General features: G+C 39.6%; 2 protein-coding genes across 2 annotated transcripts in view; both read right to left on the bottom strand.

The window, feature by feature from the left end:
• LOC111867221 (ras and EF-hand domain-containing protein homolog) overlaps positions 1 to 12,206 on the bottom strand; it is a 23,546-nt gene extending 11,340 nt beyond the window's left edge. The window contains exons 1-2 of the mRNA XM_023856868.2: positions 11,525 to 12,206; positions 392 to 544 (exon numbers count right to left, since the gene is read on the bottom strand). Of these exons, the coding sequence (XP_023712636.1) occupies positions 392 to 544; positions 11,525 to 11,922 (551 nt within the window). The 5' untranslated portion in view covers positions 11,923 to 12,206. The remainder of the gene's footprint in view (positions 1 to 391; positions 545 to 11,524) is intronic.
• A 5,954-nt stretch (positions 12,207 to 18,160) lies between these two features.
• Positions 18,161 to 23,162, bottom strand: LOC111867201 (protein OPI10 homolog). Its single transcript, XM_023856830.2, has 3 exons — positions 22,883 to 23,162; positions 20,333 to 20,459; positions 18,161 to 20,096 (listed from the first exon to the last, which is right to left on the bottom strand). The coding sequence occupies exons 1-3, from the start codon at positions 22,916 to 22,918 to the stop codon at positions 19,669 to 19,671; spliced, it is 591 nt and encodes a 196-aa protein (XP_023712598.1). The 5' UTR covers positions 22,919 to 23,162; the 3' UTR covers positions 18,161 to 19,668.
• Between the last annotated feature and the right edge of the window lie 822 nt (positions 23,163 to 23,984).

Raw genomic sequence — 23,984 nt, 5'->3', positions numbered from 1 at the left:
CCACCCCCCCTGCCTACTTCGTATATAAGCAGCACTTTCCACATCCTATCACCACAGCTACTGCTCTCCGCAGCTATTCAACTGCTCTGAAGATGGAGGCGCTACGTTCCTCCGAAACGTCGGCCAAAACGAAGAATACACGGTGCCTAAACCCAGAAGACAACTTTCTTCATTGTCATCGCCGTGAAAACCTCAAAACTTACAAAAAATTGAATTAAATTGTATAGTATCATCATTCCCAGTTTAATTTTGCTTCATTTTATAAGTAACTTCTGAATCGTTGAAAACAAATATTCAGTATTAGTTTCAGCTATGGTACTGACAGGGAAAGCAACTATGAGTATGTCAGGTGAAGAGTATTTACTTCAACTTTTTTTAAAAAGACCCATACCGTACAAACATTTCTTCCATCTTCTTGTTGTCGTCATATAATTTCTTAACTTCTTGTAACATACTGCCAAGAGCTTCCTCAAAATGTGCCACCAGATGCTGGGCTGTGTCTGTTGTCCTCAGTTCTTCATATAGTTCTGCTAGCTTCTGCCCACTGTAAGAAAAGAATACTGCTTCCATATTTTATGTGAAAGCTGCAGGCAACAGGTTACTCTAAGACACTGGTACTTATCTATCGAGCTACATGGTGTCATATCGCAGATGACCACAACTCCAGTATGCGATTTTCAGTACCTTACAATATTTCCAAAATCTCTGGTACATACCATGAAGTTCAGGAAACAAAACATATGTAGAAAGTCGTCTTCTGGGTTTAGGCGCCGTGTATTCTTCATTTTGGCCGACGTTTTGGAGGAACGTCAGCCAAAACGAAGAATACACGGCGCCTAAACCCAGAAGACAACTTTCTTCATAATCATCGCCTAGAAAACTTCAAAACTTACAAAACATATGTACATCGCATACATTGAAACGGCATCTAGCCAATTGTGAGGAGCCCTGTAGCACAGTTACAGTTCACACTATTCCCTTGCAAGCAACTGATAACATTAAAATTGCCAATTGTTTTGAAAATTTGAATGTGTTTGTGAGAAAAAAAATCAAGACATTATTTGTTCAGTGGCCATACTTATGAAGTTTATTCAGCAGGGCAGGAAATTATTGTCATGATTTATGGGTGACTATACTGGTATATGAAGTGTGGACTGGTGAATATATTATTGACCACTCATATTCACCACTCGGAACTACTATTTTTAAAGTTTTAATTTTAATTTGTTTTGTATGAAAAAGACATGAATAACCAGTGCACCTGATTAAATATTAAGAACAATATAAATCATCATAATTTTGACCAGCAAGAAAGAACCTTCTTATGCATGTGAAATAACAGTTTTACTATTAAGAATGATACCTCTGTTTCCCCTATATCACAGTTTTATTTTATATCCTTCATCAACATGATTGAACTTATATTCTCTTATACAACTCAAGTAATGAATAATTTCAACCACACTAAAACTGAAAGGAGTATTACAGAAAACATTTATGTTTATTTTAATATTCCTGCTATTGATGAATATGCTATATCTCACTCAAGGGAATGTATCTGTAATGTCAAACTTACCATCTTCTGGGAGACAACGTGTAGAAGTATTTAATTAGCAAAGATGGAGATAATCTTCCACTGTCTCTTGATAACTGAATGCAATAGACTTATTACACCAACTTTCCTCAGTCGTTTCATTTTTGTCATTATCTTTCAATAGCTGAGATTATTAATCACAAAACTTTCAACAACTAACACTAACACAAACGGTATATATTTTGTACCACAATTTATCAGGTGTATAATTAGGGGGAGCCTGGCATTAAGTAAGTCAGCAATGCAGAAATTTGATATGGAGAGATTCACTCTCAAGAAACCAAATGCAGCAGAAAGTTAAGATCAGTGTTAGGTCAAAATTTCAAACAGGTTCACTACGTTTGGAAAACTTAGATGATGATGATATGGGTATTAATAGAGCTTAGGGAACTATTAGAGATAATATAAAAATTTATACCAAAGGGGATCTAGGACATTAAAATTAATGTAGCATATATCATTGCTTGACAGAGGATGTTCAAAATTATTAGATAAAAATAAACGAGCCAAATTGCAGTGGTTACAGGATCCAAGCCAAAAAGTGGGAATAATCTGAAGAACGTATGATGTGAAGCTAGCAGATATTTCAGGATCAGAAAGGTAGAATATCAAAGACAAAATTAATTACCGTGTAACACACAGTAAGAACAAGAATATTAGTGACTTACACAGAGGATGAGAATAGTGTTTTGCTTGTAGATTCCCACAATATTTTGAACAGGTGGAAGAACTATTTTACTGCACTGCACAATGAGCTTCATAACTTGTACTCCTCTCCAAGTATAATTAGAATTATCAAGTCAAGGAGGATGAGGTGGGCAGAGCATGTAGCACGAATGGGGGCGACAATGAATGTGTATAGGATATTGGTGGGAAAGCCAGAAGGAAAGAGACCACAGGGAAGACCAAGGCGTATGTGGGTGGACAATATTAAAATGGATCTTAGAGAGATAGGATGGTATGGATTGGATTGATCTGGCTCAGGATAGGGACCAGTGGAGGGCTCTTGTGAACACGGTACTGAACCTTCGGGTTCCATAATATGCTGGGAAATTCTTGAGTAGCTGCAGAATTGGTGGCTCCTACAGAAGGGCTCAGCTCCATGAGTAAGTAAGTAGTAAGAACTACTTTTCTCAGCTACAGAATATGCACAGGGTTAGTGATGTTAGGCAGATGTAAATACACACAACTAGGCCACTCGTAATTGAGCCTAGTCCTCTTGAGGTTGAAATTGCTGTTTTGTGGTTTAAAAGGTATAAATCACCACACGTCAATAGAGTACCAGCAAACTGATTCAAGCAGGAGGTGAAACACAACATTTTGGCATCTATAAACTCATTAACCGTTTCACTGTATATTATTCCCTTATCATTTTCTTAAAGACATGTAATTTTAAGATACAAATATGAAAGAAACACAACAAAAATAAATTTTCATAAGCCAGTGAATGGACCAGAATGATGCAATGAAGGGAGAAGATAATTTCTTAATGTGAACAAAAGTCAAATGTTGCACTATAAGGAAATGTATGCTTGTATAATTTCAATCAAATATCGCAACAATAAGACCATTCTATTTGGCATAAGAAAGAATTGCCTCGACAACACGCTTATCCATAAAAACAAAACCACGTTTCTTCGCAACTAAAGAATAAAACAGGGAAAATGGCGACATAAATGCGCAATTGATACTCAAATGTTTCCCTATAAACATTTACAGGTCAGCCACAGCACTAAAGTTCCCTATCGTACAAAGAAGTCGCAAATTCAAATTGACGTGGCCGCTGAAATACGTGCGCAGGGACATCCAAATGGCCAATTCGGGTCCATTTAAACGGCGCGAGGCCAAACTAACTTTCATTTTGTTAATGTTATATTTTAGCCCCCCTCGTTGGTGTCTCCACCTTATCATCAGCAGCGACTTGAAGCACAGAGCAAATGATGCTCGAGATGGTTCAAGTTCGTATAGCAACAGGCGTGACCAGAGTGGTTTGAACGGCTGCTGTACTGCGATGTGGAAAGCAAATGGAAAAACTACCACATTATCACTTTTCCTGGATAGTCTCTTTCCAAAAACAGAGGATCGCATTAAGTGGAGGAACTGTTTTGGAAGAGACTGTGGACCTGTCGTCTGACAGATTACTGATGGATGGATGGATATTTTAGCGTCCTGTTGCACTGATTCATGTCCATGATGTGTATTTTTGCTAACCGTCTTACAGTGCAGTAGTTCGACGTGGATAGAGACACACCTAAATATGGCACATTAGTGCCGAAACATGTAGTGTAAAAGTGAAAAGAAAGGTGAAATTGTGTGCCCTCTAAGATGGTTAACTTTCATTATACTAATTAGCAATATATTAATTATTTTATTACACAAAAATCAAAATTTGTGATTTTTCACAACTTTTCCCCAAATTTCACAGATGCATTACCTTAAACATTTAGGATGTTCTGAAGAAAGGTCCTCCTTGTTTTGTAAAGAGGGAGCTTCATGCAATCAGTACTCTGAATCCACAATTTCCAATCTATTTTTCTTTTATTGCTAGCGGGGTGGGACTAAGTCCATTGTATACAAGAACCTCATGTCCCAAGGGGACCACTGAGCCAAATTCAGGACATTTCCCGCCCAACAGTAGTCTCTAACGCCTCTGGTAGATGGGGGAAGCATCGAGATACCGCTGAGCCAGTAGAGGCCGAACTCCCTGGCTGAGTCGGGACTGATGGCACGAACCAGTACCGGTAGGGAATAGAGACTGGTAGAATATCATGGGGGGACGCACAATGGACCAACAGTTGGTCTAAGTGCATGGGGATACCCACCCTCTCCAATACAATACAAGTCCCTTGTACTGAGGCCACTTCTGGCCTATTGTACCAGTCCCAGATGATAGGTGAGGGTGATTGTGGAGCAATTGGCAATTGGTGGAATGAAGATTGGCAGGGAAAACCGAAGTACTAGGAGAAAACCTGCCCCAGCGCCACTTTGTCCACCACAAATCCCACCTGACTAGACCCGGAATCGAACCCGGGCCGATGAAAAGAAAGTTTATAATAAACCTAAAAAAGTATTTGTTCGTTATAGTTATCTATGTACCTCAATAAGCCGCAGTCATTTCGCCTGTCTTTCCCGCTGCGTTAAACCGCTTCACATCTATGGATTTCCCACGATTCACAAACTTCACATCCCACTCAGACCAGTAATTAGTTTTATTGACTCTCCCTGTTATGCCGTAGCAGAATTCCTTCATACGATCCTAAGCCCTCTGGCTGGCGATAAAGGTCCCTTCGTGAAGAACTCAGAACAGTTTATAAAACCAATAAAAAGTAAAAAGTAAAGCTATCCCTGTACCAGGGCGTGAAGGACCATAGGGTTGTGAGACGTTGAGGGTCCCACACTATCTAGACAATAGGCTCAAAGATGGCGGTAAGGTTGTCAGCCTTACGCGCCGGCCGCGCTTTACTCCCCAGGAAAACTATTTAATTAATTCCTGATACTCATTTCTGTTAGAGGCTGAGTAAACCCCAGGGCCTAGTACGGCTGGAAGGATTAGGTCAACTGAAAAAGAATCCAATGACCTCAACGGGACTTGAACCTGCGACCTTCCGGCTTGTAGCATATCCCCTCAACCAACTACGCTATCGCGTAACACTAAACATTACCTTCAATAAATTAATGCAAATGTAATGCAGATTTAACTTCTGGACTAGCATATTAATCCCTGTTTTAAACGATTTTTATCATTATTTGACTATGAATAAAAATTAATTATTTGGAACTTATATTATGTCGTCCTTTTTTAATATCTTCTGTATTTGTCTTCAAATTTAGTGACTTAAAAGACAGGAAATCACAACATTAACTGATTTTCAATTCTTTTACTGGAGAAAATGGGGTCATATATTGAATATTTATGAGCATTATTATTACTCATATACAAACGCTATTTACGTGCAATCAATAGCATTGGTCATCATAGTCTGGAGAACCTCATTCGATTTCCTTAATTGAGGTCCTTTATAATGACTGATATTTTTAATTATTTTCTTCAGTGTTTCTCCCCATAAAAAGCTGGGATATTATCTGAGAATAAACTGCATCTGCTTTTTCCCACATTTCCCCAATTCATCATTAGCAGACTGTGGTTGAAGGACGTATCGTTAAATAAAATAAGAAAGCACTTGATACACTGGTTAGATATTACAAAGCCTACAGATGCTAAATGCTTTACTGTTTATTCCTCTTATACAGCAAATTTGTTACAGATGACATATAACTTGGATAATCAATGATACGAATATATCAGAACCCTCGCACTAGACACCTGTCTCGTTAAAACAGTCGATGATTCATATACACGCTTCTGTTTAAACAGAAAACAGACCTACATACGAATACGTCGAGATAATATCACTAGTTTGTGTCGCTTTATATTATGCACACGTGTTGGAACATAATATGCATTACACTTGGAATCTATTCTTCAAATGATGCAATAACCCAGTAGCAACCAAGAACCCTATTTGGCTTTGAGTGTCACGTTCTTATTGCTTAGCAATATTATTCTCTTATTTGCTTCTAAGGAGCGCAGAAATATATATGTCTCGTTGGTATTCTACTTAATTTAAACTTCTTTGCAGTTTTGGGGAGGTATCACAAGCAACACAATACATAAAACAAACTGAGAACGCTGCTGCACACGAAACTAATGCTCCAGATTACCGTATTTACGCATTTATAGGCCGCAGCACAATTTTCAGACAGAAATTATAGAAAAAATAATTTTCTTGGAATATTATTTCAGGAGTAGAACACCCTGTATTACTAATTATGAATATATATATTTTTTTAAATGAAGTGTGATTTCGAATATTTCGAATATAAGCCGCACCCTAGTTTTCCTCTTGAATTTTTGGCAAAAAATGTGCGGCCTATAGATGCGTAAATACGGTAATAGGGACAACTACACTGTAGTTTATAAACAGAATTTTTGCATTATATAGTGCGTCTCGTTGAAGTGAAACAAATATGAAGCCCGGAATTCTTAGGGCCGTCAATATGAACGCTTGTCTTCTGGCGTGTAGCCTCACACACCAAATTGCAGGGTATCACATAACGAAAGAATCGTAACCTTGATTCTGTTTCAGGGGTAACTATGGTTAGTAAACGAACTAAACTTGTATTCATATTCATAAACCATCCTCACTGTTTTCACACCGTAGGCCTACAACAATTTCGAGTTATTTTTAAAGAGTGGTAGTGCGCGAATTTCATATCGTTCTGTATACAGGACCGTATAGGTGCATATACATATCTACCATAATAACACATACGTGCATTTTACGACTAACTGTCCCTGTACCTGAATAATAAGCACTATGCTGTAGAGGCGTATGAAGAAATGGATGTAGGGCCAATAGATCCACGTTTTATTTAACTCGGTATTGGACCACCATTAGGCTTGTATTCAAAATAGATCTACATACATCTTTATCTTATATCTGTTTCTAGTTAAACGTTAATTAAACTGAAAATCGCCATTTTAATGAATACGGCATAAGATCACAAAGAAGGTCCTGAAGTGCTCAGAACATGATATTTCGGAAATAAAGAAGTTATAGCCTATTCTAATGTGCAGCATATTATCACGATTTATGCGCGATTATAGACAGAGTTTTGGATAATTGGATTTACTGTCCACTTACAGATCGTAACTACAAATATCTATAACACTATCGCTGATTTCCACATTACATATCGCTCCACGTTGTCTTCTTCAGTCTGCTTTCACCAATCGTTGCTTAGTAACAGCTCTCAACAATGGCTATTCCTCTGCTTCTGTGCTTAAGTCCCGTACAGAACTGACTGCTAACTATCAACTGACAACTCAACTATAGTGCCATCTCTACTCAGCCCCTTTGCATAGCTCCACTGAACTGGTTATCCCATTTCTCTTCTTTTTAACTCCGCGATCCGGACCACGTAGACAACACACAGTTTCCCCTGTTGCATTTGTAACCGTTGCCCAGAAACGGGTTTTATATTCGCCAATCTCTTGGTCATTGCATAGCAACAGCTGTACACGATGTAATATTATGAAACATTTATAAGAAGAAGAAGACATTTGCATGACGTTTGTGCAGTATTTTTGAAATGAGCGTTCCAATATTTACCCCCTTTTCTTCCCCCCAAAAGTTTTCTGGATGATATGGCAACATTTTCATCTTCAGAAAACACGTCGGCAACGAAGGTGTTAAAATTTGGACTAAGAACATAAATTAGTTAAGCTTATTTAAATTTTTTTTAAATGTTACATATATTTTACTTTTTGTTGTCATCTCCCAAAAGCCAAATTCTAAAATTGTTCTCATTAAATTGTAAAAATATGGAATCCTATGGCAGATTTGTTGATATTATCTTCATGGCATAAAATTTATGAACCTCAAAGATGTATAATTTGCAATTGAAATGGAAAAATATGTATGCATTCTCATATATAACTTCAGGCAGTCATACAGCTCATGGCCTAAAGTGATCACAGGATTTCAAATCAAATATCACTGAAAGACGCTACATACCAAATGTGATAATAAAAGTGGATCTCCAGACAAACAAGGGGGCGGGCAAATTCGGCATCCACATAAGACTTTCTTTGTATGATGCCTATGTGCAATGGAAGTGATAAGACCTTACAAATGCATTTCATTGAACCAGTGTTTTATAAGGCTGTATATAACAGAGGTTTCAAACGAGATATGCTAGAAGGTCTTTGAAAGTTGACATACTGGCACAATTCTTTCTGATAAACATAGTCAAATTTTTCTTTTAAAAATAAAATGGTGTTCTAAATTAACAAGACAAAAACCAAATGGAAGCAAGGTATGACTAATGGATGTCATATCCACCTTGTAGATAATAGGCAAGTTTAGGGAGAATGAGGCCAAGGACATCTGCAGAATGATTACAGTTTAAATACCTTTGTCCATACAAACATAACACCTGCCAATTTGTATACATATACATAGCTTCATTTCTGGCTATCCCACATCGTGATCTCAAGGTGAGTTCTTAATAACAATAACTGGTGTAGTATAAAGTGTAGCACTTCTGTTATATAAAACTGTGTGAACAATGCACTGTCAGATATTAGTGCCCGGCTATGTAACATAAAAATAATGTTAAAAATGTTACTAAAAGTGACAAGATCTAAAATTAAGAGAATTTCAGTGACATGGTGGTAGGTCTTGTCAAACGAAGTAGCAACATTTTCAGATTTATAATTCTAAGAATATCATCAATGCAACTATGTATTATTAATAGCTCTTTTATTTTTACCCACTACTTGTTTCAAACATATTTCTGGGTAATCTTCATGTGGTATACACTCTTAAAGTTCAATCATATGGATCATCACACAATTCATTATAATAGAACTTGGTACCCTTGTTAATAAGCATTTTTTTTTCTGTGGCGCTACAGCCCCAATTTGGGCCTAGGCCTACCTCCATGAAACTCTCCGTTTCACTTCGGTTTACTAGATCTTACACATTCGGTAGGACTCCTTGGGCGAGTGATCAGCTCGTCGCAAGGCCTCTACCTGTAGACAAACACAGAATTGTCACATTGACTATGATTATTCTCACGCATTGGGTTTGCTAGGACTTATTAGTGTCTTCTTCATTTCTGAATTTACGGATTAGGCCTTTTGTTGAAATTGAAACTTTCGGAAAATATTATTAGTGTAGACAACTGTTAGGACTTCTTAGGCAAAGAATCTGCCTATGGCAAAGCCTCTATATACACAGGATTACACAACATTCAAATACCTTCAAATCTGGAGTGGGATCCAAACCCACAATCACAATGTTCAAGTGGCTGATGACAGTTATGTGTTTTAGACCGCACGGCCACTCTCATTACTTGGTCTTCTCTTGAGATTCGTTTACACATTACCTTAATACGGTCAAAGAATGCTTCTGTGGCCTAGAAGACCCAGGTTCTGGCATATTTTAATAAACGTGACAGTATGAAACGAATGTCATGATCAGTTTATTCATTTAAGTTTTCCTCGGAACCATGATCAAATTTTGAATCTTTTAAATTTTAGAATATTTTATTCTAGATGACGACATGTAATTTTATTTTTTGAACAGGACCAGCTGTTGGTCTATTAAGGATACAGTTGCCCTCCTTATGTTCAATAAAGAGACTAGAGCACTTCCCACTTTCAATTTGAGAATACTTCCCGTCTTGGCCCTTCAAGGTGTATCGCAGCTGCCTATTTTTAGATACTTAAAAAATACGTCATTTTTCGAGGTTGTCTTTCCTCCCTCAGTACCATTTATATCTCCGTTCCCATTAAAAGGTAAAGTTGTCCCTGTGCTTAACTAATTAAGCACTATGCCATGAAGGTGTATGTATAGTGGATATATAGTTCCACATTTGCTTGACCTCAGCACGAATTGGAGGTAAATGGTCAGCTTCACGCCCCGGCCGCTCTACCCCCGAGGAAAGAGCCCCCGGTACCCATTGTATACGAGGTTGGGTGGACCCCAGAGCCGATCTGGACGACATGGAGAAGTGAAAATTCTTGCCTCACCGGGACTCGAACTCCTGATTCCTCTGTCCTCCAGCTCATAGCCAGTCGGTATACCGACTGAGCTATCCCGGCTCCTCTTTGTTCACATTAATTTATTTTAACTATTATTTTTTTTTAGTTTTGCATAGGTCTGTCATTAGCTACTTGTCAGCAAACACTCAAATAAATACAATGAATTATTATTATTATAAAAAAGTAAAGCTATCCTGTACCAGGCCGTGAAGGCCCACAGGGCTGTGAGGCGTTGAGGGTCCCACACTATCTAGAAAATCGGCTCAAAGATGGCGGTAAGGTTGTCAGCCTTACGCACCGGCCGCGCTTTACTCCCCAGGAAAATTATTTAATTAATCCCTGGTACTCATTTCTGTTAGAGGCTGAGTCGACCCCAGGGCCATAGTGCGGCTGGAAGGCTTAAGTCAACTGAAAGAAATCCAATGACCTCGTCGGGATTTGAACACGCGACCTTCGGGCTTGTAGCATAGCCCCTTAACCAACTAAAAACCGCGTGCCCTTATTATTATTATTATTACGTTGAAGATTGAGTAGCGTTAGAGCCCCTTGCTTAAGAGGAAAGAGTGTGCTCCATCACTAAACTAATATACAAAGTGTTTCACGACTTTAGGGCATACCTGCAGGAGGTGATTTCCTAGGTCTTTGTGATCAAAAAAGTTCATATAAACATGTGTCCGATTTTGGACGGTTACGGAGTTATGACCGTTTTAAACTCAGAATAGAAGGTAACGATTACTGATAACAAACGGAACAAAACAATAAACCAGCATAATACATGATACATTTAAAGTATGAACGTAAAGTTAACTTCGTGAAATTACCTTTAATTTGAATTTATTGGTGCTTAAACCTGATTTTCGAAAATGCCACCGCCGGCCGCAACACAGGCTGCCGCTCAGTTGTGAACCGCGCGGGTAGCACGTAGCAGCTTCAGCTGCCTGTTTCTTATGTGGTCAGCGGCGTCCAGAATGCGACCCAGCAAAGCATCTCGGTTCACACGATGACGTGTACGGGAATGAAAAAACAGTCATAACTCCGTAACCGTCCAAAATCGGACATATGTTTATATGAACTTCTTCGATCACAAATACCTAGGAAATCACCTCCTGCAGTTATGCCCTAAAGACGTGAAACACCTGTATACCTCTGCTTCTGTTTATGTTCTGTAGACGCATGGGAACGGATGTGGCCCGTTTGCTTACACCTGCCACTTCTGCAGTTTGCAAGGCCTGGGCTGGGAGACTGGTTTTTTCAAAACTATGAATTTGAAATCAGAACCAAGCGTTCATCTTATAGTAAAATAACGAGAAGAGCGTCACCTTTTATTGAGGAATGTAAGAACGTTGACTTCGCCAACTCCAGCCACTAGATGGGACCAAGCAATTCTCGCTTGAGAGTGACGTCTGTCTATTGCTGCTTGACGTCTCATTGCTTCCTCATTGGTCACAGTTATTCCTCTCACAGGAGATTCACTGCTGACTTGCACAGAACTTCGCCTTGAACCGGGCGTTAAGAAATCTCTAAAGCCCCATGCGAAATCTTCGAGACTTACTTGACCATCACCGTCATGGTCTAGGTCAGCGAATATTGCATCGGAGTCAACGGTATCTATGTCAAAACCAGCACATAAATCGCGGAATTCCGATGGTCCTATGTGACCTGTCCCTCGTTTGTCGCAAGCACGGAACAGCTGTTCAAGTTGACTTTCGCTGGCCATTGTGGCAGTCAATCCGTCGGAGTTATGTAAACGCGGGAGCACGGAACTGGCGTTAGCACTTAACGGCACGGAGGTTATCGAAAACTGGAGTATTTGCCGTTTCACTCAACTGAAGTGGTTATTGCTTACTGCTGTGCATGCACAGTCGCATATAAAAATGAATGACGTATGTTTGTTACACATGGCCAGGTGGCGATATGACGTCACAAGGTCGTATAATAGAAACGAACAATTATAAGTACGTTGATGTTCAAGCGACATCGGATATAATTCTTTGTTTTACATAATGGACAAGAAACGAGCTTAAAAGACCTACACTCAGTAGGGGGGGGGGGATACTTCGCTCTTTGAATCTTGCAAAATTTACTTTAAGAACGGTTTTCGTCTTTTCTCTCCCGGAGGAAAGCAATGACAACACCCAGGTGTAACAGTGCTGTACTCCTGCTCACTCCAAGCATGTATAAAGAGAAGTCATCTCCACAGTTCCCAGGGTTTAATTCATATGCAAGGTAATTTTAATTATCTAAATTCTAGCCCACACGTGAGTAATATTTTCAATGTAGGGTCAAATAAGAAGGTAAAAGATAAACACCCAGAAAAGTAAGTAAAGTTGTCCCTCTGCTTAACTAATTAAGCACAATGACATGAAGGCGTATGGGGGAATGAATGTATAGACCCACATTTTCTTGACCTCAGCACTAACTTGAGATGAATGATCAGCCTCACGCCCCTGCCGCTTTACCCCGGGGAAAGAGCCACCGGTACACATCGGATACGAGGTTGGGTGGACCCCAGAGCGGGTCTAGAGGATGTGTAGAAGAGAAAATTCTTGATCCTACCGGGACTCGAACTCGGGCACCCAACACTGCCTTGCTTTGTTCTGCAATACGCATAGCTGCTCAGACACGTGTCGTCAAATTCCTCCACCATGCTACCTCAAATACATCGTACTAAAGCTTCAGTTAGGTAAGGCCGCGATAGATTCGGTCCGGCCCGAGCTACAAAAGACCATAAAGCAACGGGCGGTAGATGATCTTGCGTCCGTTGACCAACAGTCACAGGGCCTGCGTAAGGAACCCGACTCGAGGATTGGAGAAACACGGTGGGATTTAGAGATGTCACTCGTCAAGCGGACAAGGAGCCTTTATGAGGTCGCAGACACAAAGAGGGATCTGCGTGAGATGGCCAACACGAAGAGGGACGTTCATGTTGAGCTCGACCATATTGGAAGGACGAACTGCCATACAAGGAACGAAGTAAAAGCTACCCGACGAGAACGCAGATCGGAGTTGGAACTAGTCTGAAGCCCGTACGAAATCCGGAGCGTGCCAGAGGACAGGAACCGAGCGAGCACGGCGAAGCCATCTAAGTTCGATGAAATTACATCATAGGACGTGTTCTGACGCCAGTTCGAGACCGTAGCGGGGAACAATTGCTCGACACCCCGGGAGAGGCCCACATACCTGATCGTCGCCCTGCAGGGCGGGGCCTACGATGTCCTACACGAAATCCCGAAAGGAGCGAACTATGAGGAAACCCTTGAGACCCTCAAGGACCCCTTCGGGGACCAGCACCTGGACGCCGAGAATCGTTGTCAGCCGCAAACGAGGAGACTGCGCGTTGGAGACTTGCTGGCCCACCGCGCCTACTCTGCACTATCTGAGGGCCATGTGAGAAGAGAGGCAGGCAAGACGTCCGCCGAAGGGGCAAAAGAACACGATCTAAAAAACCAGCTGCAGCTGGGACAGAAAACAGTGAACGAGATTCTCAGGTAGGCCCTCGAGCTGCAGACAGTGTTCCCAACAAACAGGCCCCGAAAAACGAGCACTAGACCATTCTGGAAGAGCCAGTGCCCCTCAACCGGGCGAAGTGACCAAAGACAACCGCGTGCTGGAACTGTGAGAAGCCAGAAAACTTCTAGGGTAACTTACCCTAAAAAATGGAAGAAGACGACGGACGGTGGAAACGAAAAACGTTCGGAAAGAGAACGGAAGTCGGAGCGAAGAAACGACAGACAGCCGGAACAGAGGATACCACGTGTATAGGGTTAGAACGACTAGGGGACCATGTTCACCAAGGACCAAGTGTAGCAGAAGGGAACACCCTGTCTGCTGGCAGTGTTAGAGTGTCGATCATAATAGGAGACACAGCCAACCGGGATGCCCCAGGAACACGTCACTGAAGAGAATGTTCGACCAAAAGGACGGGACAAAATCGAAGAAGGAAGCGACCGGTTCAACCCTTGTGCCTCCTCATTAAGCCCTCAATGTGTGATTAAGACAGCCATGGGAGTCTACACGCTTACGGAGGAATAGGGAACAAAGAATGTCTGGTGACTACTGACATAGGAACATGGCATGCAAATCACACAATGTATCAATATTTCAACAGTTTTCTGTACTAAAGACATTCATGCTACAACACCATCATTCCCACATACAATTGCTTAATCCAGTTTGGCAAGTTACAGAAGATAACTAAGGCCAAACAACTGAAAAATTTTACTATTACTATAAAAACTGCAAAAACAAACAGACCATTAATATTCTAATGCCCCGAAGATGAAGGCTGAGGGTTCCTCAAAAACACTGGTACCTATCCATCAGGCTACATTATGTCATGTACCAGAAGACCTTAGCCTTAATATCATTAATTATTTATAAAGTAATATACATGTAACACATCACTGTAACATCAAAACTGACTGAACAATTACAATTAAGATTTTAGGTTTTCACAGCAGTGACTCGCTCGCCAATTTCTTCTTTTTCTTCTACCCTAAAGGCGGAGGCGATACGTTCCTCCGAAACGTCGGTTAACACAATATCTACACGGCGCCACATCCCAGAAGACTGTTTTCTTTAATTACAATTAACATAACAATTTGAAATTACAACCCAAGCACAACAATAAATATAATTCCCAGAGTATAATGAATATGTATTTTTTTTACCGTCAACAAAACAATACTTTCTTATTTATTTATATAGCATGCACCACATGTTTCGATGTCAAACGTGCAATCTTCAGGTGCTGTAAGTTTCTCACATACCATTATCAAACTGCTAACATTCCCGCTTTTATAAATGGTCCATACAAGTTAGTTTCCATTCAATTCACAGAGTATACCCAAAACCATATTTCCCTCAGTCATCAAATCAGAAGAAACACACGTCACAACTTACATTGTCTACAACATAACATTAACAGAAGATTAAATGAAATACGGATGATAAGACAACCCAATTAAATGCCAATATGTAGATGAATTATATTTTAATGTAATATAAAAACTGTACATCCCATTCAACAGCACATTCTGAAGGAACTGTTCAGTATTAAATAAGAATCTCAATACAGAATGACATATAACAACACATTTGTTTTTGTGGGTTATTATAACAATGCTTTGAGTATCAACACTATATGGTGTAAGATGGTAGGATGACTAATGAATTCAAAAGATCTGGAAGAAAAAGGGTCATGGCCTAATCAAGATACTATGTGGGCATTTTCGTGGATGGACTTGGGAAACCACAAAAAAATCATTCAGGTGAAATAAGTGTCCTGGCCAATATTGAATTGAAGCATCTCACAAACATAATTCTGGAGCTTCACCTCTAGTTCATTCTGTCTGGTAACAACATACTAAATGAGTATAAAACAAGATTAAATAATAATATATATGTCCTATACAACAAATGTAATATTTCATTGCAGTTTTAAAATCATTTTTAGACTTTCAGATTCCATGTAAAGCAGTATCTAGGACAAACTAATTTAAACATACACAACATCCAAGAAATAAGCAAGATTTGAGATTTACACAGGGGTGACCATACAGAATGCCATCTTCTGGGATGTGGTGCAGTGTACATCTTGTGTGAACCAACATTTTGGAGGAATGTATTGTCTCAATCTTCAGGGTATAAAAATCCACTGGCGAGGAACCAGCGTGAGCAGGTGGCTGCAGACTGAGCCACCAGTCTAAACTACTAAGCTATATAAAAACAGGGAGGGAGGGAGGGAGGGAGAGTGAGCCACGTGGGAAATCAATGGAAAGGAGAGGGGTAGGGTCTGCGGAGATGGGCGGACAGAAGGCCAGAGCCGGTAGAGGATCCTTGTTGGGGGGGGAGCCAGGGCTACCAAGCAAGCAATGACCCAGTAGCCTCAGGACTAGACTGCCGAGTGTGCACTGACCTGCGTAGCCTTTTAGATCTGGCATCATGTTCAGGAGGTGTCTTGAGGGAGCAGATGAGGGGCTTCCATAACTTGCTGAGACAAAAACCAACCTCTCCATTCAGCAAGTCATGGAAGCCTCTCATCTGCTCCCTCAAGAAACACCCTGAACACGACGCCGTATCTACAAGGCTACACAGGTCAGTGCTCACTCTGTAGCCCTGACTTCCCACCCCACCAATCTCTACTGACCCCACCCCTCTCCTCTCTACTGATTTCCCATGTGGCCCACCCTCCCTCCATTCTTATATAGCTGGGTGTTTTCAACTGGTTGCTCAGTCTGTAGCCACCTGCTCACATTGGTTCCTCACTAGCATATTTATCTATCTTGAAGACAGAAGCGATATGTACCTCCGAAACGTCGGTTCACACAAAATCTACATGGCGCCACATCCCAGAAGACAGCATTCTTCATCCCAGAAATAAATACAGAAAATTGGACGGTGAGTGCCATGACCAAGAAGAACAAAAGTAATTTATATAAACATGCATCCACAGATGTTCCAGTAAAAAACTAGAGCCATTTGAATATGTTACAGGAATATTAAGATCAGAAATGTGGTTACAAGTGTCCAGACTGGGTCTGTGGCCTGCCCAACCTCCTATGCAATGAGTACCTTGGGGGTCTTTCTCCAGGGTTGAACCAGCAGGGGCATGAACCTGAGAACTCAGCTCCATCTAGTGCTAAGGTCAAGAATGTAGAAACTACACCTCCACTCCCCCATATATCTTCATGACATGAGAGATAACTTTACATACTTGTATGCTAGCGACACTTTTGGAGGAAACTGGAGTTCAGAATGAATGACTACTTGACTTTCATCACAATCACCTTCCCCATTCAGTACTGAAACACAATCATCATGGTATTCCCTTCAAGTGACAGCAAAATTTCAGTTGCAAACGTAGCTCTAACATCACAGGACAGTACACCTTGGGTTAAACATCTGTCAGACAAACATTATAAAAGACATAAGAGTTCTGTTCAAGAAATAATGCAACAACTGGCAAAAAAAAACATAGTTTCACGTTCCAGTGATAGGGTTTCAGCAAATACTCAAAATGTCGACCTTGTACATGCTTCAGCCCAACAACGCATGGATTGACATACTGAAAAATGTCTGGAGTGATGTGGGTCAGAGTATAGCTATTCTGAATGCACTACAGCAGTCCCTCTGGAATGTGCACGGCTGTAGCATATACAAAATATTTTTTTGATATCCCCAAAGGATCAAATCATGTGGATTCAGGTCTGGTGAACAACTCAGCTAGGGTCCCTGTCTTCCTATCCTTTGCCCAGTACTGGCAATCACAAGGCAATTTGTGGAGGCATAACTGATACATGCTGTGCCACCATCATGGATGAATCACATTTCATCATATATCCAGTGGGACAGCATCCAATAACTCTATGTGATAAATGCTGGTATGGTGATTCTCCTCTATGCATTTTGGTATGTGCATTCCTCTGTATTCTGCAGTCTGCTATTGAAAGGCAAACAGAACCTGCCTCCCTGATCCAACGATCAATGGTGTGAAACACATGTGGGTCCAAAGTCTACACTGAGGATAACAGTCTTGTACAATATTATATCTCAGCATCCTGTCGCACTCTACACGATAAATGATACACACTCCGTCCCAAGTGCAAACAATATATATTATATGTCTTTGATCTTGTTCTCTTCTACACTACATGTTTCGGCCTCTATCGGCCATCATCAGGTGTATACTCTTAACGTTGCTGCCACACTGAAACCCAGTCTAAAATTTAACATTTAAAAACACATTGTTATTTTCTTCGTATTATCAACATCTACCTCATTGATATGTGTCTGGTATGTAGATTATATTGCACACGTCAAATTTTCCTGTAGTAGCACTATAAACTCTTTAGTTATGATTTTAAAATCCTTTAAAATTTTCTCTAAATTTTAAATTTAGAATTTAAAATTGTTAGGGTTACTCGCCCTACGTCTAAAGTGCTGGAGCGGCTAGTTCTTGTTCCACACTGTACAGGTGTTATTCTGTGTGGTCTTCCTGCGTGCGTGCCGCTGCTTGTCTTTACTACGTGTCTTGTACAACCTTATGGCTGTTGCGCCACTGCTCTGCTGAGAATTACATGCATATCAACATGTGCTCAGAATGAATACTTACCCATTTTAAGCAGAGGCTTACAAAGCAACTCTGACATTGAAAAGACATCATTTGACTGTATATCCAGTTCACTGGAAATAAATACCTGATGATGTACATGGTCAACTCACTGTCACTGTCAAATGACCTCATGTTCTGTTGCTAATGCGGAGGATGGTAGTGATAAAAGACACGCAGTAATTCACATCACTGTGAACTTCAATTTCCTTCAGAAGCATCCCTAGCATAGTTAATTTTGTATCTACAGTTCTAATCCTACTGTTGCTAGAACACCTTCAAGTGGCTCTACTTCATTACTACGGCATATACGGACTATGCTTATATAAACTTCATGCCACAGTACTCAACCTCCAATTTTCTGTACTTATTTCTGGAACATGCTGCACTGTATTGCAAATTATAAAATCTCTGTGAATTGTAATGTTTCCATACGAAATCGTTATCAAATAGGCAATCATTCATGTTCAAACACTGTTAACCATCAGGATGACAGATGACAATGAAAGAACAATACACTCTAACACAAAGTGTTGTATTCCACCATCTTCAATTATCCATATCATTAAAATACACATATAAAAATAACTAACACTATCAATGAATGTTTTCTTGAATAATATGAAAGCTGTTTAATCCATTATCTGAAACATAAAGTCTGCAGACATATATCGGAGTAAAATGTCAGTTAATAACATTTCAAAAATTAAATGAATAGTTCAATCAGCTCAAATCCCTAGAATATGCTCACATGTCACGAGACCTCCAAACAGAATCCACTAGGCTGACATACAGCAATTATCAATGCAAAGATGGTATATATACCGCTTCAAAAGAAAATTCATGCGAAAATGTATCTTAGTTATTAATAATAAAATGAAATTATACTGAACATTACAAGCAATACCGATATATTGATGAATCAATGAAAATAGATGATGTGCTTCATGTACCTTGTTACCATCACCAGTATAGTGACAAATGCTTGCTCACCTTTCAGACCGACACAGGGATGAACAACAGACCTCAACATTTAAAGCTTTCATGTGTTGCTTTCTTAATATTATACAAATAGAAGTTTTCATAAAAAAAGTCTTATAATTTAGGGAAAAAACCATGTCAGCATGGTTCATTATGCAGGTATTTACAAATGCATTTCAAGATATGAAACTTATGTACAATGGTGGAAATGAAGTTTCAAAAACATGCACAAGTTTATGAAAAATTAAGAAAATGATATATAATTATAGTCACCTGTAATTCTTCCACTTCCACATCTGATGTTAATTACTGATGTCATAACTTAAAGAATTAACACAATATGCTGGTGGAATATTAATTCTTTTGCACCATTCAAGTACGCCAAAAATTTGGGTTCTGTTGTAGCCTTCTTTCGAAGTTACTGTACCATAACTGTAGGACTGACAGCGGAACAAATGTTTCATTTGGATTTGGTGTCATCTGCGCAAAACTGGAAGCATAATTCAAGAAGTTCTCCAACATCTTCTGACAAAACTGCATAAAATTGCTTGTGGTCTGGCTTGTTACCAAAGCTGACTGTTGTTGAACATGTAATATGGGTTCTATTGATATTCCAATTTGAGCATTATGAGAGAATGACTGCTGGCCAAATGTATTCAGGTTAGGTCCCATATCATTGCTGCCAATAGATCCCTTCTTCATGTTGCTTATTTTGAAGATAGTTGATGGTTTATCCTCTGCTAAATGACCTAACAGCTGCCACACTGGAGGAGCATTTGGATCAGGCCAACTAAAATAAACTGAAATTACATCATTAATACTGTTTAACAACATTCTAATTCTTTTTTATATTTTAATGTCCTCCAGGACAGATAGCTGAGGAGATGGGAGAATAATGTTAAGATATATATTAGGGATGCAGTTATGGGGTTGTGAGGTAAATAGAAATGGCTTGTGATCATGTCCAATGGCAGACATGGAATCATCGGTACTGAATGAACCGTATCAGTGTCAGTTAAATGATTTTAATACTAACCTAAAGCTCCCATGCCTTGTGGAAACGGAATGGTTCCAGTCATGAATACAGCAATATGGTTGATGTTGTCAGCATCATGGATTGTTGTTACAAACTGAGTTTCCCCAACCTGCTCAAAACTCTGAACCTGCAACACAGCAAAAGCAAATTTTCAGAACATATGTTTTACTCACTGAATATAGATTGAATTGATTATAAAGTATACATATAACTGAATATGGAGATGGTGAGACAGTGATACCGGGCAGAAGTAGAAAGAAAATTCAGACCAGAAAAATGATAAAATGGACTCCACCAACTGCCAAAACAGTAGTCATCATCTGAATTCAGTCCACACCTAAACAAACCATTTCTCTAAGGTTAAATTTAATATTATCCTCCCATCTATGACTAAATCTGAATTCTGACAGACATTTTGCATGCATTTTTTATATCTCCTAGTATATTACATGTCCTAACCCTCTAAACACCCCCTCTATTGTTATGTCAAAGAATCAGTTCAAGTTAGAGGCCCTTTGTTACAATTCACATCAGACATTTAGTGTTGATTAGTTTTTTGCAGTCCCCCATCCAACAATATGTTTAATATATCTTACAGAACATACTGCTGCACAAGAGACTGCAAAAAACTAATCAACACTATAAAAAGCGCAACAAGATGCAATATAATATCACATCAGACATCCTTTCAATGTTAAGTGGTTTGTTAGCCCCACATTGAAAACCATGAAAGGAGAACTACCACCTGCCAACTGTCTGAAGCTTATTCAAAACAGAGCAGCCATGCATACATACAGAATCTCCATCAACAGTCTCAGAATATGTCATATTATGGTAACATATAACCAGTGCTTGAGGTGGAATGAAAATAGAACCGGGATGGTTTTCCCCTTTTAATTCATAGACATACTGTACATTGCATTTACTGCCAAAGAAGTAACGGGATGCTTTTAAGCCATTTAGAAAAGAACCGGGATGCCATCCCGCCCCACCTCAAGCTCTACATATAACCCATATAACATGGTACTGAATATTATGGTCAAGTAGTCAGCATTCTTGCTTCACACTTGTCCTGAAAACTAGCTATCCTAACTGAGGTTCTTTTGTAATTTGCCTAAATTCTTGCATGTAAATTCTGGCATAGTACCTCAAATTAGCCACAACTGCTTCCTTTTGCATCCTCTCCTATTCATCATTCAATAGCTACCCATACATTCAACACCATCTAATCAGAGGTATTGAAATTGTCATTAAAGAACAAAATACATAAACATAAAACTTAAAAGTAAATATGCATTTCCAGCTGAGACTGAACTGAACGAAGATAGACTTTTAAGGGGTGCTTTACAATATGCTGACAGACAAATGTAGCATTCACAATTAGTGAGCAGCAACTGCTATTCTACTCTAAACCATTATACACAGTTGGCTTATAAAATTCGGTATGTCAAAATATCCTATCAGGTAACTGCATTCAAAACAAGATATTACAATGTGTGCACATATAATTTACTATCATTTTCAAGTTAGTTATTTAAAATGCTATCAATATCAAGACTATATAGCAATGATGATGGGATGATTGATGAATGTGAAGCCTTTAATGGAAATAGAACCAGGACACGAAACCAAAGAACTCAGAGAAAACCTGCCCCAGTGCCAGTATTATTTTGAACAAAAACTCTGTTGCAAAGGAAAAAACAAATGGTGCTGTACCCAAAAGGGAACCAAATATGCATTTACATCACTTCAGCTGCCTACAAGCAACAATTATAGCACTTTTTCTTATATATGGTAACATATGGGCCACTGTTTAGAATATTCTACATAGGTTTCAGTAATTTAGCTTATTCTGAGAGACATGTCAGCTTCACTGCTTGTCTGTTACATGTTCAAACTACATTATTTATTATAAAGGATATATGTTCATTCCTCTTTTATGATTTTATAAAAAAGGGAGACCTGATATGCCTGTGTGCCTATCTATCCTCATCCTGTTACTGCCTGGACCAATGGATGTTGTTCAAATTTAGTATTAATATCAGCTCTTTGGATTCAACTTCTGTTCTATACTGATCAATTCTTTACCTTAAATAATTCAAACAGTTAAGCCACTGAACCTCTGGGCTATTGTACAACTGAATTCTGTGCTCTTGAATTTTATGTGGTGATTATCTTCAACAATTGCAAATCTGCTGACAGATTTTATTTTTTGTATAATGTGAAATACACCTTATGATTCAAAATCTGTAATCACTTTCCATTTTGCGCAACCAGGAATGTGAAATTTTGTATGGAGACAATCATAAATAGAAATACACATTTTGCATCAAGCATTTTTCATGGTAAGAACTACAAGTATGTTACTGTTGCACGCGATTGAGGTTATGCTTGTCAACTAGCAAAAATAGTAGTCATACTAACTGAAAATGAGCAAGGCGTAATTTTATTTTGTTAGTATACTAATTAAGCTTGAAGCATTTAGAAGAATAACGTTTAAAAAGGGCTGCTCTCATACACCAATATACATATATATGTAAAGGCGCTCACCAATCTTCCAGAAACAACCGCACCAAACATGTTCATCTCGATGCTACTAAAGGAACACAGGCCAATCGGTCTCGTACTAATCTTCGGAGAAGATGATCGGCACACGGATTAGGTCACCTACATTAAATTCCACACATGTTAAACCTCCTGCTAAATTATCTAGCTGACACTAACAACATACCACCGATACCACCTCTCTCTCTCTCTCTCTCTCTTGCGCACCAAACAATGTCGTAGAACGTCGTAGAACGTCCTAGAATCTGTCGTATGCATCACGGATCAGAGGTGACGGATTATCAGCATAATTGTTGTGGCAGGCCTGTGCCGATATTGTTATCCGTGATGGTTCCAAACACGGAAGTCATGCGAGACAAAGGGACGGAAGCCATGAGGAATGCCTGATGGAAAAAGAGGACGGCCTGCCAAAAAGCGAAGGAGGCAGATTCAGTGGAGATTGAGCCCGATCCAGAAATGATGCAGTCCGTAAGGAGCATCAAGAGGTCCCCAGGGGAGAAGCAACAGTGATGCCGGTCGGTGTACACGTTGTAACGTGTATAGCTAGGCAACGGCGCGATAAACACCTCGGCTTAAGGGCTTGTCAGCAATACATGATCATTGCTAGGTAACGACTCAGTAAGCATGTTAAACATTAATCACTATATATTTCGGCCATGGGTAACAATCCTCAGTTGTGAACATACACAGTCATAAATATTGTCACGTGTAGGAGGGTACGCGCGACGAAATGACGGGTTCTAGTTTGGATGATCGGATTTATTAACAGTTTGGTTACACGCACTCTCTCAGTTACACTCAAATCACAGCGCTGTCCCTGATTTACATATGCCTTATAATCCACTGTTGTGTCACACACACACACATGAAGTCTTCTAAATCAAATTTTACATCCTCATAGGCAACCTTCTGTATTCCTTGATCCGCTTCGCTTGCTTCTGCCACTCTCAACTGCTCGTAATTCATACTCATACTGAATCCACAGTCAGAGTTACTTTACGACTGGTGTTTTGCCGCCAATCAGTTCGTCTTGGAGTCTGGCCCCTTGAGGCCCATGACCAGGGATTTTTTTTTCCCCCCGAACTGA

This window comes from Cryptotermes secundus, unplaced genomic scaffold (genome assembly GCF_002891405.2).
Source record: "Cryptotermes secundus unplaced genomic scaffold, Csec_1.0 scaffold565, whole genome shotgun sequence".
Taxonomy (NCBI): domain Eukaryota; kingdom Metazoa; phylum Arthropoda; class Insecta; order Blattodea; family Kalotermitidae; genus Cryptotermes; species Cryptotermes secundus.
This window is presented reverse-complemented; position numbering and strand designations above follow the sequence as displayed.